This window comes from Felis catus, chromosome B1, assembly GCF_018350175.1.
Source record: "Felis catus isolate Fca126 chromosome B1, F.catus_Fca126_mat1.0, whole genome shotgun sequence".
Lineage (NCBI taxonomy): Eukaryota > Metazoa > Chordata > Mammalia > Carnivora > Felidae > Felis > Felis catus.
This window is the reverse complement of record NC_058371.1, coordinates 104704120-104722861: the sequence shown is the minus strand read 5'-3', so window position 1 is coordinate 104722861 and position 18742 is coordinate 104704120. Positions and strand designations below refer to the sequence as shown.

The 18742-nt window shown below is 40.2% G+C and overlaps 1 protein-coding gene across 3 annotated transcripts in view; it reads left to right on the top strand.

Annotated features, from left to right (window-relative positions):
• Positions 1 to 18742, top strand: part of SYNPO2 (synaptopodin 2) — a 172926-nt gene that overhangs the window by 134312 nt on the left and 19872 nt on the right. For 2 of the 3 annotated variants that reach the window (XM_006930894.5, XM_045055922.1), the window contains exons 2-4: positions 180 to 331; positions 3760 to 4571; positions 7005 to 9187. In XM_006930894.5, coding sequence (XP_006930956.4) covers positions 180 to 331; positions 3760 to 4571; positions 7005 to 9187 — 3147 coding nt within the window. The remainder of the gene's footprint in view (positions 1 to 179; positions 332 to 3759; positions 4572 to 7004; positions 9188 to 18742) is intronic. The other variant, XM_023252846.2, reaches the window with a different exon arrangement.

The window sequence follows — 18742 nt, the reverse complement described above, 5'->3', positions numbered from 1 at the left end:
GGGTAAGAAGTGTCTTATAGGTCTTATAGAAGTGGTCTTATAGGTCGAAAGGTGGATTAAAAACCAGAGTTAATGTTATAGTTTGCAGATCTATTTACCTCGCCCGAATAAAAGTTTCTCAGAGAGGGTGGCAGTGTTTTTACACGTTATGTGATTCTAACTATTGCTTTCTTTTTCAGATCCGAAGCCAGAGCAAAGCCTCTGGGTCTGGGCTCTGTGAGGGGGATGAAGTGGTTTCTATCAATGGCAACCCTTGTGCAGACCTTACCTACCCCCAGGTCATCAAGCTCATGGAGAGCATAACAGACTCTCTCCAAATGCTCATCAAAAGGTACAAAATTGTTGGAATATATGTTTTCTCTTGAAGTTAGATAGGACTGACTACAGCTTTTACTACCTATATAATTTGTCATTTATGGGGAAATTGGGGTTGCTCTGTAGAAAGTCAGTTTAGTTAAACAGAAGAACCACCATGTTTGAAAAATGGCAATTCTAATCAACTTAGTTTTCTGGTTAATTGAGAATTAACTTGAAAATCTTTGTTTTATGAACTTTGTTGGAAATCTTAGGTATTTTAGACTAGCTGTTTAGAAAGCTCAGTATGTTGAACATAATTTAATACTTCTGGGTCAAGATTTTGTGGTGGGTCAGGATCACTAAATTATAATTCCAGATTCACAGATGAATTAATAATATTTAACTTAACTATAGAGAACAAACTGATGGACACCATCAGACGGGAGGGGGGTGGGAGGTTGAAGGAGAAAGGTGACAGGGATTAGGGAGTGCGCTTGTCATGATGAGCACTGGATAATGTATGGAAGTGTTGAATTACTATATTGTACACCTGAAACTGATAATAACACTGTATGTTCATTATACTGGAATTAAAATTTTAAAAATAGCAGCAATAAATTCCATTAAAAAGTGTTTAAGTGTTAAATCATTATATTGTACAATAATTTTTTATAGAAAGAGAATGCCTAGGAGAAGGAAAAGAACAACAAAAACCCTAAAAGCAGCTAGATTTCTGCTTGTCAGGACCTCCAGTAAAAGTATTTGGGTATGGATAAAAGCAGATGGTTAGAATAAAGGTTTTGGGACTATTAATGGAAATCACCTGTTACTCTGGTCTCTCCAAATATCACCCTTCCCACCTAACGGCTTAAAAATGCACTAGTAAACTTTAAACACGAAAAAAAAAAAAAAAAAAAGAATACAACAAGGGCAATCACAAAAAAGGAAAAAAAAACTACAGCATGAGCATTTTTGCAGTGTGCAAATCACAGTACTGTGTGCAAATTCAGACTGACTTTGCAAGTGAGGCTCTGACCATTACATTGTAATGAATCCAGAAAGGAAAGTTCTGGCTTCTTGGAGAGAACCTTCAGGAAGAAGATGTCAGAGGACATCTCACATAGAATTTAAAGCTCTCCAGGTTTTGTCTTAACTCTGCAGAAACACTACATGCAGCATTACCCTTCTGATAATCATTCACTATTGATTCCATTTCTATATACACATGAGCTCAGCAAGGCCATAATCTTGTGAAAATAAAAGAAATATAGCATTATTCTTGAAATCTCCCATCTAAATATTTAGCCATCAAGCCCAATGTTCAAGCCCAATATTTAGGATCCTACTTAATTATAAAGCTACCATTTGCTTTTATAAGGAAACTAATGGGAAGCTTGCCAAGTGCGGACACAGTGTTAGCCATACTCATGCATAAATCTGTGAGGTATCAAAGATGTCCATCTTTGTAAAAGTTTAATCATATCCCAAATAGGGGGAAAACCTTTATCTAATTTATTCCCTTTTTAGTGTCCTTACTCTGTCAATGAGGCCAATTTCTTTGGAACATATTTGTGGTCTGGGACATTCCCTGCTAGTTCTTGTTTTGATTACAGTGGCTATCACTGGGAAAATCCTTGGTGATTTAGAGCCGAGCCTCTGGTACGTATTTGCTTTCAGAAATAAATGAACTAGTTCTCTGCTACTTTTAATAATTGGAAATATGATTATTATTATTTTCTCTTAAGCATTTTGACTTTTACAAAATAAATCATTGATGAGATTCGAATGGAATCTCAAATTAAAATCAGCCCAAAGGCAATCATCACCATCATTGTCACCACCACCACCACAACCATTCTGGATAGCTGAACATTGTACCTATGTAGGCTGAATGGAAATGAAATCTCTAACCTCTGTTGCTTTTATGATCTTTACTCTTGTACATCCATTTTACTTCTGCTACCAGTAAATATTAACATTTATCTAAACCATTGGCCTGTATTACAGTCTATAAGCCTGGAATAAATTCAAATGACTCTCTTCTCAGCTTCCTAATTGATTGCTAACATAATTCAAAGTGATTTAATCTACTTCCATCTGAGGCCTTCCTAAATTAAAACTCTCTGACCTTGTGGTACCATCAAATTTAGTTGCATGGAGTGTATTCATCATTTCCTATACAAGAAAGATCTAATTTGCTATCACCATGTTTTTAAAATGCTATATTATAATTTTTTTTTAATTACTGGGAAACTTTACAGATTACTTCCTTAGAGAAAACTTCATTTCACTTGATTGTTGGTTTTTTATTGTTTTGTTCAGTTTTGTTTTACTAAGTGCAGTCAAAAGCAAGGTTAGGAGCAATTGTTTAGAACATTAGAAATTCTATCAGATAGATTCTAAGATATATTCCTTTGCGTAGCCCCTTGAGTAGGGGTTCACTCCCTTCGAGTGATGACTTGGCATTAATCAGGGTGCATTTTGAGGGAAGACAAAAGGGGCAGAGATAGACACTGCTGTTTTTTGCTTTTTTTTTTTTTTGAACTTACAAATGTGAGACATGAAGGCATCACCTACAGCTATTCTGTAAATGATGCTTCTCTTCTAAAAGCCGTTAGAATTTTGAGTTTTAGCAAGAAGTCATTTGACTCTTAAACTGGCGTTGCTTCTTGCAAACCTAGGTTTGCAAAACCAACTGAGAATGGTTAAGGTCAGAATCAAAGGATTGTGGTGAGCAACTCTGGACTTCTTAGGTGAGAGGTAAAGAACAGTTTGATTTCAGAGATCCTACAAAGAAATGCTCCAAGACACAGGTTCAAACAGGAGAAGGGGAGACATCTCCGATTATAAATACTCCATGACTCAATGATTCATTGCAGCATGGAAAGGATTTCTCTTTGCACAAGAGTACTGGGCTGGGGTCCACTTATTACAAAACACATGCTCACTGGAGTTTGAAAAACAGCTTCTATTTCATTCCTTTCAGGAAAGCACAGCCTCTAAAAGGATTACTTGAATTATGTGTATATTAATATTGTTCTGAAGCTGCTGAATATGTTTATGTGACATAGTGTTCAGACCTAAACTTAGTCAGTAAGACATTGAAATGCTTTGTCATATTAGAACAAACATGGTTATTTGAAAACACACAAATAGTTACAGATAAAGGACATCCATGAAGCTATAACCTGTGCTTTTAAAAAATAAAAGCTGAATTTAGGATGGATTTAGGTTCCATAATCTTTTGTAAGCATTTTGGCTTTGCTTTAAAGAAAAGTTTATTTGGAAGATCCTTAAGTAATAAGATAAACATGTTGCCAACTTCTGCTTTCAAATATGTTGCAGTTGACATTTAGGAGGAAATATTTTGACGGTATCATGTATCATAAAAGTGTTGGGAAGTTCTTTGGCAGGTGTAACACACTCCAGTTTAACCATCTGGACTGATTTTTCTGTGTGCAGACCATCCAGTGGAGTAAATGAGACTTCCATTTCTGAAACTGAAAACAAAAACCGTGAGCATCCCACCCATGAGCGGTGCGTGGAAAGTACCACTCTGCAGATTCGACCAGCCACAAAGAACCAGCACAGAGAGTTCTATGTTGCCTCGATCAAGAGTGGAGTTCCTCTAACTGAGGACCAAGGGAGTGGTCCTGGTTTTTCTGAGAGCATAAAAGAAGAAACAGGCCTGAGCTACCATGTGGCTCCCTACATGCCCGACTCCCAAAGAGGACGCTTAGCAGAGGAGGTTATCTTAAGGGAGAAGGCAGAAGCTGGGCAGCCAGGCCCTGTGGTTGAGTTACAACTGTCCCTTTCACAAGAGAGACACAAGGGCACAAATGTCCCCGTGGTGGCTCTCCTGGGAGCTGAAAAATCTAAGTCTCCTGACCCAGATCCTTATTTACAACATGACAGGATTGTCCACATAAATTCGGTCCCCACGAATGAGAAAGGGGAGCCTTCTCTGAGGTCCAGCAAGATAATCCAGATCTCCAGTGGCAAAGAGTTAAAAGTGATCCAGGGAAATGAAGCAGGAGACAAGGGGCTGCCCCGAGTGGAAGTGATACTCGACTGCTTGGACAGGCAGAAGACGGAAGGGTGCAGGCTTCAGGCAGGAAAGGGGTGTGTGGATTCTCCAGTGGAAGGAGGGCAGTCAGAAGCACCTCCTTCTCTGGTATCCTTTGCAGTCTCATCAGAAGGCACAGAGCAGGGAGAAGATCCACGCTTGGAAAGGGATCACAGCAGACCTCACAAGCACAGAGCGCGTCACGCACGTAAGTCCTTCTCTGGGGCCACTGCTGGGCTATCGGAAGGGGCTTGGGAGCTTAAGCCTTTTTGCTGCTGCTTCCCTTGCATGGATTTTTTTTTTTTTAAGATTTTTCTCATGTCTCCTTGTGATTTGAAAAAATTATTAATGCACAGAATAACAAATGTGAAACTGTGGAGAATACCAATTTCTGAAATGGAGGCACTAAGTGTGAAGTTAGTAGTAGATTTAAATGCTATTTAATGCAGTTTCTTTTATCCCCAAAGGCACAGGAGCTGCTAAAGAAAATAATATTGTTAAATGTGTCCCTTTGATTTGTCTCAGAATGTTGTAATATTTCAGGTAAAATGTCACAGGGGAGTATTTGAAGTCATTGCGGACTTTGAGTTTAAAGCGTGGAGTCTGCTTCTGAGAGATGTCTTTAAAATGCAGGCTCCACCACTGATATGAAAAGCAGATCCTCATTTTGAAAAAAATCATTGTGCAGCTTGATGATGCTTGCAGAAGTGAGTTTGATGGACAAGGACATGTGAAGTACTGAGCAGTTACATGAGCCTCTCCGTTTTGTAGGTCTTCATTCGACTGCACAGCATTTCATCTACCTTCTAGACACAGAAGTCATTCTCCAGGGCCATGTGGAGGCATTTAAATGCCCCCAAACACAGAATATATTTAAATTCAAGGCTGTTGACGGTGTTTTGTTTTACCCAGGGGAGTGATCACCAGAAGGAGAATGAGGATAAGAATGGCAGTTAGGTTTTATGATTTTTATTATTTTCTTTTCTCTCCCTCTCTTTTTTAAACAAATTTTGGAATTCCATTTGAGGAGGTAAAGGCTGACCGGCAAAGGCACTTGAATGTATGAGTGACACACAATGGTAATGAACTCAGTTATTCAAAATAGCATACGAAATCTCCTAACCTATCGTTATTCCTTTCAAAGCATATTTTTAGCATAACCATTTGTAGCTTTATTGGCAAGTGTTGTTAATCGTCCTTGTACTTGAAGCATCTGTATGCATCTTCACATTTGTAGCCTATCAGACAAGTGTATTAAGGCAGCATTCACATACTTTACATGTTGACAGTGAAGTTTTAGCAACAACCGTGCAACTGTGACTGTCAATTCAGTAGTAAGTTGTGTAACACTACTCAGAAAGAGGAATTACATTTAGGAATAATCACACTTTCTACTACTTTCTCCAAATAAAATTTGATTGCCAAGGAATATCTGTAACTTTGTCATAAAACTGTTCACTCTGATTCTATTCTATTTTTAAAAAATGAATCATTGAGTCTTATTTTTTCCAGTGACAAAAAAAAGCTAATTTTTAATCATAAAATATTCAACAAGTTTTCCTGAAATTTCCATGTAACTATTTTGAAGAATTCAGAACTTACTTGTGAATCATGCTCCTTATCATTATGTACATGATGACAATTAACTGATGCTATAAGTTAATTTTCCACCAATTTATTTTTGTAACCATAATGATAAAATTAAAAATTTGTATATAAATGTTTGTTACTTTAAAACCATCAAACTCTCATTTTAAATGATTTAATTCCCGCATGAGCTTTTCCCCGCAGTTGAGGGTCACCAGTCACATAGTTTTTAAATTTCCCCAAGATTTACACTTATTTTTGTTCCCACTAAAGTAGTGTTGGATTTCCAAAACAGCAATAATTTTTCAAACAAATTTCTCTAGACAGCTTTTTAGCTTAAATTTCTTATATGTATTCACAATGATCCAGTGTTCTGAATTATTAGCAATTATTGATTCAATGCCTTCAACTATTATTCATTCTGTTTTTTGAACTTATATTAATCCAGCCTTCATGAATACAAAGACTCTGGGGGAGATGTCAAAGTTAAAAAAAAAAAAAAAAGAAGAAGAAGAAGAAAACTTAAATATTTAAATTCATTACATTAAAACACTTAGGTAAATAAAAGTTTCTTGCCTCCCCACCCCTGTTTTAAAAATGCTTGAAACCAGTTTTATATTGACATTTTATTCTTTAAATATGGAAGTACAAGGTATGTCTTAACTTGTTTTACAGAAAATATTATGTCCTTAAATTAATTCCTTTTTAGTTTGGATTACATCCTCTTAACTGACATTTAGTAGCCAGCGTTTATTGTCCAAGTATAAAGATCCATATGCTACGTATATTCTAGTCAGTATACGTAAAGATGTATTTATATGAGCAAGTGAAACAGACCATTGTGTAGTTACATATATCATTGCATGTCATCATAAAAGCATACATTTTGAAATAAATAAGAGAGAGAAATTAGTTAGATTGTTTCAGAACTCAGTGGCTAATTGTAAGCATGTTTTTTTTCATATTCACTTTTCCCCAGGAGAGTTGACTTCTGGGTTGCTCTGAGGTCTTCTTGGAATTCACCAACTCACTATAATTTTTGTACATTCCCTAGGGCTCAGGAGAAGTGAAAGCCTATCAGAAAAGCAGGTGAAAGAAGCAAAATCTAAATGCAAAAGCATTGCCCTCCTTCTAACCGACGCCCCCAACCCCAACTCCAAGGGGGTGTTGATGTTTAAGAAGCGTCGTAGGCGGGCCAAGAAATACACCCTAGTCAGCTACGGCACCGGTGAGCTTGAGCGAGAGGCGGACGAGGAGGAAGAAGGAGACAAAGAAGACAACTGTGAAGTAGCATTTCTGGGCACGAGTGAATCAGAAGTGGATGAAGAGTTATTGTCTGACATTGACGACAGTGCACAAGTTGTGAACTTTGACTGGGATTCTGGACTAGTGGACATCGAGAAGAAACTGAACAGAGGGGACAAGATGGAGATGCTGCCAGACACCACGGGCAAGGGTGCCCTCATGTTTGCCAAGAGGAGGGAGCGAATGGATCAAATCACGGCCCAAAGAGAGGAGGAGAGGATGGGAGGAGTGCCAGGCAGAGAGCCAGATGCTGCCCAGACAGACAGCCTGAGAACCATGGCTTCTTACCAGAGGAAGGAAGAAGAGTCTGTGAAAGTGCAGAGCTCAGTGAGCAGAAGCTACATCGAGGTTAGCCATGGTCTTGGCCATGGGCCCCAACAGAATGGCTTCAGTGGGGTGTCCGAAACAGCAGAGGCCCAGAGGACGGTCCCTATGAACAGAACAGCCAAACCCTTCCCGGGGTCTGTGAGCCAGCCTGCAGCCCCCTTCTCCCCAACCCGGAATATGACGAGTCCCATCGCGGACTTCCCTGCGCCTCCACCTTATTCTGCGGTCACACCTCCACCTGAGGGCTTCCCCAGAGCAGTGTCGAGTCCCACAGCTGGCCCAGCGCAGCCTCCTCCGTGGCCCCAGCCTGCCCCGTGGTCCCAGCCAGCCTTTTACGATTCATCTGAGCGGATAGCTTCCCGGGATGAAAGGATCGCTGTGCCTGCAAAAAGAACCGGAATATTGCAGGAGGCCAAAAGGAGGAGCACGACAAAACCCATGTTCACTTTTAAAGAGCCCAAGGTGAACCCGAATCCTGAACTCTTGTCACTTCTTCAAAATTCAGAAGGCAAAAAGGGAGCTGGAGCTGGAGGCGATTCCGGACCCGAAGAAGACTACCTCAGTTTAGGAGCAGAGGCTTGTAATTTCATGCAGAGCTCCTCTGCCAAACAAAAGACTCCGCCTCCTGTCGCTCCGAAACCTGCAGTCAAGTCCTCGTCCTCCCAACCAGTAACTCCAGTTTCTCCGGTCTGGTCCCCAGGAATGGCTCCAAGCCAACCTCCTGCCTTCCCCACGTCCAACCCATCGCAGGGCACCGTTGTCTCCTCCATCAAAATAGCCCAGCCTTCCTACGCTCCTGCCCGGCCCGCGAGTGCTCTGACCCTGGCTGGTCCCTTCAAAGGACCACAGGCAGCAGTGGCCAGTCCGAACTACACACCGAAGCCAACGGCTCCCGCACCGGCAGTAAACGCCGCTCATGCTGGTGCAGTGGGACCATCCAATGAGCTTCCGGGAATGAGCGGGAAAGGAGCCCAGCTCTTTGCTAAAAGGCAGTCGAGGATGGAAAAGTACGTGGTGGATTCAGACACCGTGCAGGCCCATGCGGCTCGCGCCCAGTCTCCCACTCCCTCTCTACCGGCCGGATGGAAGTACTCCTCCAACGTCCGAGCACCTCCTCCTGTGGCCTACAATCCTATCCACTCGCCCTCCTACCCTCTGGCCGCTGTCAAGTCTCAGTCATCAGCCCCACAGGCCTCTAAGACAAGCAAGAAAAAGGGCAAAAAACCCCTCAATGCTTTGGACGTCATGAAGCACCAACCATACCAGCTAAATGCATCCTTGTTTACTTTCCAACCTCCAGATGCAAAGGATGGCCTCCTCCAAAAGTCATCCATCAAGGTCAATTCGATGCCAGCCATGAAGCAAGCTCTTCCTCCCCGGCCAGTGAATGCTGGCTCGCCCACTAATGCGCAGGCCTCATCTGTGTACTCGGTCCCAGCATATAGCTCTCAGCATCCCTTCTTTGCAGAGGCCACCTCGCCCGTCAGTGCGTCGCCAGTGCCCGTGGGCATTCCCACCTCTCCAAAGCAAGAATCAGCCTCTACATCTTATTTTGTGGCACCAAGGCCGAAGTTCTCAGCCAAGAAAAGTGGTGTCACAGTTCAGGTGTGGAAACCATCTATTGCGGAAGAGTGATCTTGTAGCCGAAGCTGAGTGTCCACTTTGCTTGAAACAAATTGTTTGCAGTGTTACTTGAGTCCCCGAGAATGCCTAGCAAGTCCTCAACTTACTTAATTTCAGATGTCACTTCCCAATCTGGGTCCAAGGAGCATAATATTTTTAATGAGTCAAAAATCTAACTCAGATTGACTTAAAACATATTTCTCTTCTTTGCACACTTAAAAAATATGGGAGCACCCCAAAATAGACATGTGCCATTATATTAAGTAAGCAGGATACTTAGGATTTATGCTTTAGTCACGAGAAAGACAGTGATCAGTGTTATCAAACCTTGCACACAGCCTTTATGTAGTGTAACAGCTGTGCTCCTGTGGTGAAAAGGTTCAAGTGTAGTGAAAATATAACATGTATTGGCTGAAATTTCCTTTTTAAGCAGTGCTTTATCTCTATTACTAGTGTTAAGGGATAAGAAATTTACTGAGGACAGGGATCAGCTCTGGTCTGTCAACCTCAGCCACCTGTTTGATATTGCAGAGAAGGTACTTCTGGGGGTTGTTGAAATGTATATAGTTTAGTAAGAAGGGTAAGAAAGAGGGTGTCAGTAATTACTGAACACTTATTTTGTATTAGGTTCTTTGCCAGATGTTTTACCTGTATTAACTCGTTTCAGAAGACTTCTTTAAGGTAAATGAGATAGGGCAAGAGGGATAATTATCCTTAGAGACGGATTTCTATCTTCTCTTCCCAGTTTACTTAAGAAACTGAGTATGTATATATCTCCAATTGCCCATGAAAGTGTAAGTTTGTTTTCCTCAGCTGAGGCAAGTGGTAGGGTACAGTATAAAAGAATAATGTATAAAAGGGTGAACAGGCTGCAGATAAAGGTACACATGACTCTTATTTTTCCCTTGGGAAAGCACATCACTGAGGCGTGAAAGGTTACTGACTACAGGGGCTGATTGTGAAGCACGAGGAACCCCCTATGTGTGGAGGCCGTAGGGTGAGAACACACAATGATTAATTTCTGAGTGACCTCACAGATTGTTTTTCCTTGTGTTTGTTTTGCTTTCTGACTACTGCTTCTCCCACTGTTCCTTGCAATTCTATTCTCGCACCTTCACTTTGTTATTTATATTTGATGGACCAGGAGGATTCAGGCAAGGTTACCTTGTAAATTGGATTGGTCACAGACCATGCCGTCATCCAGCTGGCTATGAAGTTAATAATGTTACTGACAGTAAACCTGAAGACCTTTCTCATGTCTATTTTAAGTCCAAGTCTGACCAACCATGGAAAATATTCAACATGAATTAATGTAGAGAACCATAAAGCATTTTTGACAGCTTCAAGGAAAACCATCTACTCAATACAGGAGATCTGTTTAGAGACCTCTTATAACAAACAACTTGCCTGGTTTGAGGGTACATGGTACCAATTTAATCCTCTGAAAATATCTGTATTCCTGTTCTTTTACTGCTGTCACTGTCAATCTGCTATATTTTTCACTATCCTATTAAAATATTACTTTCTTCTTTATCTGTTCAATGTACATGTTTTAAAAAATAATCTTCCCTGATGAGCTATTCTGACCTAAGTCACTTCTCTGCTATGTCTCTTCTATTGTTCCCAAAACATCCGAATTTCTTTTTGTGAGCATATTCGTTTCTCTGTACGTTATAAAACTGCAAGCTGCCCATTGTAAAACTCTAAGAACACACAAAAAAGAATTAAGTCAGCAACAGGGCAATGGGGCTGTTTCTTCTGCTTTTTTTTTTTCTGGGAAATCTTCCATTGCCTTTGGGGGCAGTTTACCTAGAGGTTTCAACCACAGGATGTAGCTTGGTCTCTCATTTGCCTTTTTGGGAAATCAATTAGGAAGATTAGTACAGGGTAAAGGAAAAAGCAATCTATCCATTATATAACACTATTGTTTAGTATTACTTGTTCCCTACAAAGGAAGTCTGTTAAATGCTGTGCATTTTGCATTCTTTTCTAATAGAACAACAACAAAAAAGGCTTCTTGAGGTGAAGCAGGAAAGATCGTTTTTATAACTTTGCATTCTTGACATAGCATTTAAAGAATGGCATGAAGTAGAGGAAAGATAATGCAACACAAGGTAGTTAATTTGAGATCACCAGTTCAAATATGGCCTAGGATGGTAATGACCCACAAGTATTCCCAGTTGTCCAGGGGTTTGTGGTATGTAGGAATGAGAAGTGTTTTCAGTCCATTTCCTGTAGGACAGGTGGCAATCTTAGCAGAGCCACTATTTGGAGTTGATGACTAAACACACCACTAGCATGACTGGGAGTGTCATAGGGTTCCCAAAAGGCTTCTCAGAAACATGCCAGGCATGCAGTCAAACATCCACAACTTTGACTGAGAATTGGAAACATAGGTCTCATCTTGAATCAGATGGTCCTACATTATGGAGGAGGGGTGGGAATCCTCCCAGACTGTATCTGCAGAGTGTGACCACACAATGAGATGGGGGCAGTGGGAGGGAAAGGGACCAAGCCAGCTCTCTGGAGTAAGAGGGATTCCCTTTGCCACTTGTCCTCAATCAGAGAGCCTCCTGGGAACTTGCATGCCCAATAAGCTGTATGTGCCACCTTTCAGGTTGCAGTTATGGGAATGATGTCAGTGTGGCAGGTGGGAGGCTTAGAACTCATGACCTCAGCTTCCCTCCCGTTGGGAACCCTTTGTATGATCTGGGTGTTGTTGGCTCTGTTGTGGTAGCAGATGTTTGACCGCTTGGTCGTGAGGTATGAGGAGGCAGGTTTTGTTTAGGTTTTAGCACCTTGCCTTTTCCTCTGTCCTTTGTTAGCTTAACTTCAAAGCAGAGTGCTTGTGAAGTCAAGTTTTCTTCGTCACCATGATAGCAATGATCATTTCCTGAGTGTCTGTGTTATGTTAGGTGCCTTATGTACCTTATCCCAAAGAACCCACTGCGAAGTTTACAGGCACCGGAATATAAAATAAAATGTAGTCACAGTCACTGACTTACTGCAGGACCTTATGCAATTTTTTAGCATGTGTTTCCCCTTTTTTTTTTTTAATTTTTTTTTCAACGTTTATTTATTTTTGGGACAGAGAGAGACAGAGCATGAACGGGGGAGGGGCAGAGAGAGAGGGAGACACAGAATCGGAAAAAGGCTCCAGGCTCTGAGCCATCAGCCCAGAGCCTGATGCGGGGCTCGAACTCACGGACCGCGAGATCGTGACCTGGCTGAAGTCGGACCCTTAACCGACTGCGCCACCCAGGCGCCCCATAGCATGAGTTTCCCCTTAATAATGTCTCAAACCTCTCTTCCTGACTGTTGTGCGATGAGTCTGCACGGCACTAGGTACTCCAGGAAGAAAGGTGTATGTAAATCTAAATATGGCAGATTCCTGTCTTATAGGGGGTAGACTGAGTCACAGAACTGGTAAGATTGGAGATCTGAGCATTGCCACTTCAGTCTTAAAACATTTCCAATTTTATTTCTCATATTTCAAGAATAAACACATTCTGTTGTGAGAGAGGAAGAATCACACTGTTTTCCACATTTTGACTATTCATTGATAGTAGAAAGCATAAGTTTTTAGGCATATGTGTCATGAGTCACATTTGGATTGTCATTCTGGAGCATGTAAAACTTTGTATTTCAAAATATATCTAGCATGACTGTTGATGATAACATGTATCTCATTTAATCTTCATAAGAACCAATTCATTTAATTATAGGAAAACTGAACCGAGTCACAAATAGTTCTTTCAAGCAAGCTGGGGTTAAAATTCTTTTAGGTAGTGCTGACCCCTTTCAAGAAATGGGCTTCTTCATGGGCAGCTGAGTGTTATCACAAAGCCTAAATTCTAGCCTGGCAGCAAGAGTCACATCTGAGATGTCAAAAACAAATGATCCACATTTAAAGGGTGTGGCCTAGCAAATGTGGGACCATTGTCCTATTTACAGCCACTAGGTTAAAGAACTTTGAAGGTCGTTTGGCTGCTGACAGGCGTATCAAACACTAGGACTCCATGGCACTTTCACAGGGAGGCCTCTTAAGAGCCCAGAAGACACATGGCTGTTACTGTCTGAGTGTGGATTTAATCTTTCAGACAAAAGCCCTTGCTGTGTATCATTTTATCCAGTCATAGAGTTGAGAAGCCACAAGCACCCGTATTCTAAGGGTGAGTTCCTGAAACCCACTGCTGTTTATGAGTCACAGCCGGCCTGGCAGGAAGGGTATTTGAAGTCATGGTTATCAAAAAGAAGTGATTGTTTTCTGAAAAGCTAAATGCTTAAAATGCTTCCAAAGGGAGGCAGTGGGTTGTGTGCTCATTCCCTCCTAAAATCAGAGTTGTTGAGTTTGTTTTAAAAATTGCTAAAAGTTCATGAGAAAAATATGTAAATTCTAAGAACCAACATTATATTCTCTGACATACTGACCCTCACTGGTCTCATGTCCCCTTATCACTGGACTCTGGGGGACACAAAGACTCATGTAACACTTCAGTGCTGCTGAATTCGTCAACAAGTATTCTGGGAAAAAGCAGAATTGAATTCTTCTCTAGACTTCCCACCAGGGTTGGCTAAAGGCCATAAAGCAAACTAGCAAATTCCCACAGGACCCAAACACCAGGCAAAATCACTAAAAGAGGCCAGCCTCCGTTTCTTCCTCTATGGTTAAAAAAAAAAAAAAAGAAAAGAAAAATTTTAGGCTATTCTATGGAGTAACAAGCCAATAAAAACCAGCCTTCAGGAGGAGCCCCCAAATCAAACCTATCCTTTCCTTGATGTTATCAGGTACAGCCAATTTCTTAACTTTTTAAAAATTAATATGTTTCTATGGTATATGTATGTCTACACTAAATTACCATTTGGCACTTGGAACTCACAGAGCTACCTACTCAGAGGCAATTGAATGAAAAAAATTTAATTTGAAAATATCAAATCCTGTGAGACATTTCTCAGACTCTTGATTTTATATGAGATTTTCTGGTTAATGAAGTATATCTCAAGTATAAAGAAAGTTAGGCTTATACAGGGCCTATAGTTTAAATAATTTTTTGTTATTGATACATAGAATTTCTTTTACCCCTGTTACATCATCCTTGATATGTTTATCTAAATTATGTGTGCTTTGTGACTGGTGAAATACACATTCAGGGTCCCTAATAAAAATAGTCATAAGGACATACTTTCCAGCCTATCTTCATTCCTCAATAGTTGTAATAATAGTCAGAAGCATAATAACATTCATCTGTGCCATGGAGGAATCTTGCTTTCACAGCCTCTGTTTCTTGAGCTCCTCATTAACTATTAATGATTTGTTCATGGAAAAACAAAACAAAAAGCAAAGGATTGACACTAGCTCAAAGTTGAAAAGAAATGCATAATCTAGGAATATAAACGGAGACAATTTTTCTTCTTGGGAATAAATATCAAAAAGGAAAGTATTGGATTGGGTATAGACCCTGCCATCATCCAGCTGGCTATGACATTTTATTTTATTTTATTTACTTATTTTTAAATGTTTATTTATTTTGAGAGAAAACGTGCGCATGGGGGACCGGGGGAAGGGGCAGAGAGAGAGAGGGAGAGAGAGAATCTCAGGCAGGCTGTGCACTGACAGCTCAGAGACTGATGTAGGGCTCAAACTCACAAACTGTGAGATCATGACCTGAGCTGAAATCAAGAGTCAGATGCTTAACCAACTGAGCCACCCAGGTGCCCCTTGAGAAGACATTGTAGAAGTCAGAGAATCTTTGATATCTTTATTTGGTGGACAAATCTGTTTTCAAAACCACCCAAAGGCCCTGGGTCAAGTATTATGATCTAAAGCAGGATTGTACGGATGGGGATGGAAGCTGTGGCAGTCATTTAGACAAGCTTGTGAGACCTGAGGAAAAGACAGGAGGTGGCTTCATGTATTAAGTTTCTACTGTGTGCCAAGAACTGTGTTAAATACTTTCTGTAAGTTATGACAATAGCTAACATTAACTGAGCACAAACTTTGGGCCCTGAATTGCGCCAAATAACTTTCATAGATTATCTCTTTTATTGACATATAATTGACATATAGCATTATATTAGTTTCAGCTGTACAACATAATGACTTAATATTTGTATTTATTGTGAAATGATCACCACAATAAGTCTAGTTAACAGCCATCACCACACGGTTATAAATTTTTTTTCTTATGATGAGAATTTTTAAGATCTACTCTCTTAGCAACTTTCAAATATATAATATAGCATTATTAACTGTAGTCACCATGCTGTACATTATATTCTCAAGGCGTACTTATTTTAAACCTGAAAGTTTATACTTTTTGACCACCTCACCATTTCAACCATGTCCCCCTTTGCCCCCCACCAGCAATCACCAAAGATTATCTCTTAATCAGTAGTCCTTATGAAATTAATACTATCATTATTCCCAGTTTATAAATTAGAGTTGGGATTCAGAGGCATAAAGAAGCTAAAGAACTTGTCCGAGATCACACAGTGTTACATAGTGGACTCTGGAGTCAATGTGAACTTGCACTCCCAAACAATTACAGTGTGATTTCATTCACTCTTCAGAATGACCCTGAAAGGAAGGTATTACTCCCAATTTACAGATGAGGTGTAGGTGTCTGAAGCTCAGAGAGGCTAAAAAACTTGTCCAACAATCACGAAGCTTATAAGTAGTAGGATAGGGTTGGAACCAGACATTTGTCTGAGATCCAAGCCTGGACCCTCCCTTCAGTACCACATGGTGTCCACCATCTCATTAGACCCCAGAATACCATTCCCTGAGACCTGTAAATTGTGTGCTCCCCAAACTAGCAAGAGCTACTCTGTAGAGGCTTTATAGGTGACTTTGACCATGTTGAATGACATTAGAAAGGACCCCCTTACCAAGATTGCTCATAAAATCAGATGCTATGATAGTATGTTGAAAGTGAAGAACAGTCTCTGAAAAAAGAAGCATCTGTTTAATAATTTAAAAAGATGGATTTTACGGTGATTTTGTACTAGTTACCCAAATTCTTTCATTTTCTTATTTCAGGATGAGTAGGTGATATTTATGGGCTGAGACTGGAAGGAATGTCACTTAAAAAAATAAAGCACAAAGTCTTTACATAAAAGGAAGTGCTCTCCTAGACTTCATGCCATTTTGACTAAGTGTAATTCAGGGAACGTCCTTATTAAATAGTGAATCAGCACCCAGCTTGGCTTGCTATTAAAGCAATAATAACTGAGACATATCAACAAGAATAATTCTAAACAGAATAATGATGAGAGGGTCACAAGCTTCCAGTGTTTCAAACTATAATCTAAAAAATAATCATCACTGGAAACTTAGAATTGCATGAAGTCTCTTCTGGCTTGTCTATCCTGGATATGCATGAGACAGCAAACCTTTCCTGCCACAGTGTCCTCAATGGAGGATTTCTCAACAGTATTTCTGGCAAAGACTTCTCAGCAAGGACATTGTTACACCTTATGTTTTTTCCAGTAGCTTTTTTTTCTTCACCTATATCTCATTGTTATTTTGAAAACATCTCCTGAAAACTAGTGTAATGGATTCCAAACATGGGTTTGAACATTCCCATCACCAACCTCAAGGAGAGAAGATGTGAACTTCTGATTTTATTGTAAAACCCCCCTCATTATATTTTTAGAGCTTCACTGCCTTAATTTAAGATCATAGAGCCATTAACAGGATGATAATTACAAAGGCTTCTTATACGCTGGCTGCCATTCTAAACACTTAACAAATGGTGACTTTTTAGTCATCACAAAATGACTATAAAGTAGATACTGTGATCATTCCACTTTACAGATGAGAAACTGGGGTAAAGAAAACTTAAGGAACTTGTCTAAGGAGGTAGGGATAAGCCTGAAGACCAGAGAGACAATCAAGCACCAGAGCCATTCTCTAAACACAAGGCTACATTACCTCTCTTGATCCCAAGACAATGGTCACAGATAAAACGAATTGTCCATCAGAGCAATAAGCTTTACCTGTCTCAGAACTAACCCAAAAATTACTTTAAATCTTCTAAATCAAAGTAAGAAATATTAAAAATACCTCTTAAGAGTTTGGTAGCCCCAAACGATAGACACTTGTAAGCAGGTACAAGGGGAGGGGAAAAGCTATAGTTTTATTTCTGCCGGCCTATCTTATTTGCTTATAATGCAATAACTGGCAGGGGGAAGTCTAACATTTTTCTAGTTACCATTGAACAGATACGCACTAGACCAAACTCCTCAAACACCCACTTCCAGCCAAATAGTGTCATATTTTACTAGGGCTGTGTAAATTTATACCAGGTAAATAAAGGGAAAAAAGAATAGCGATGAAGAGAAATCTCTCAAATTTTAATAACAACAATGCAGAAAAACATTTCTCCCAGTTTTTTAATTAAAAAGGCATGGTTTGATTTAGGAGATGCAAAAGGTAACCAGTCCTTAAATGAAATTCACCTATGATTACGTGGGACAGTGCATACAAACAGCAAGCATACAGAGGCACAGCTTGTAGTGGGTAAGTGTGGACCCAGGCCAAACTGCTGGGAGCTGCATCCCAGGCCCACCTCTTGCCACTTGGGAGACTCTAGGCAGATGATTCCACCTCTTTGAGCCTCAGTGCCCTTAGCTGTGAAATGAGGACAATAGTAGGTGCACCTCACACATTGTGAAGACCACACGAATCAATGTGTTGTGTGTATAGAACGGTGCCTGGCACATTGAAAGCATTCAACATATGTTAGCTATTAATATTATTGCAAAGGCCACTTAACAAAACAATAGCTACTATTTCAAAAACTTCCAAGGAGGAAAACACACACACACACACACACACACACACACACACACACCGATTAAACAAGTTCTTTTGTTTTCTTCTGTTAGTGTGAATTCCAGTTTAAGGGATCTAACACAACTAAAATAGAAAAAGCAGAAGCACTGTGTATAAATCTATGGACACAAATAATCTATTCTCAAGAGTCTTTTGCTGAGAAATCGTTTCTTCTCTGTTTTCTTACTGAAGCTTTATATGTCTATATTCCTCTCTATTCAGCCTGTTGGACAATTGTTTTCTTCTTCATCTTCATCTGTTGTACTAGCATTGTTGTAATAATATACAAAATGAGACCAGGATTCAAAAAGACTGGTACAATATTTAAAAAACAACAACAACAACACACCCTTAACATCAGCTTTGAGACTCCACTGTAAAGGACTGTGTTCAATTCAAAGTATCAATGTTAAATAAAACAAGTGGGGGCACACTTAGCACTATAAAGAGAATTCTTATGGCGAAAGGCTTGTAAATTAAATATATTCTCAAAATTGGGTAGCTGGTATTCTGAGTAAGGTTCTGGTAGGATAGTTGAAGCTTAAATAGGTCTATCACACAGAAAGTGGAACAGCTGGCAGCCCAATCGCCGAGGCTACCCCAATTCAGCCCTGCAACAGTTGGGGCTCTGACAGAACCTGGCTGACCTCTGAAGGCGCTGCAGACAGCTGTTCTTATCCCTCCTCCCCAACACTGTCCCA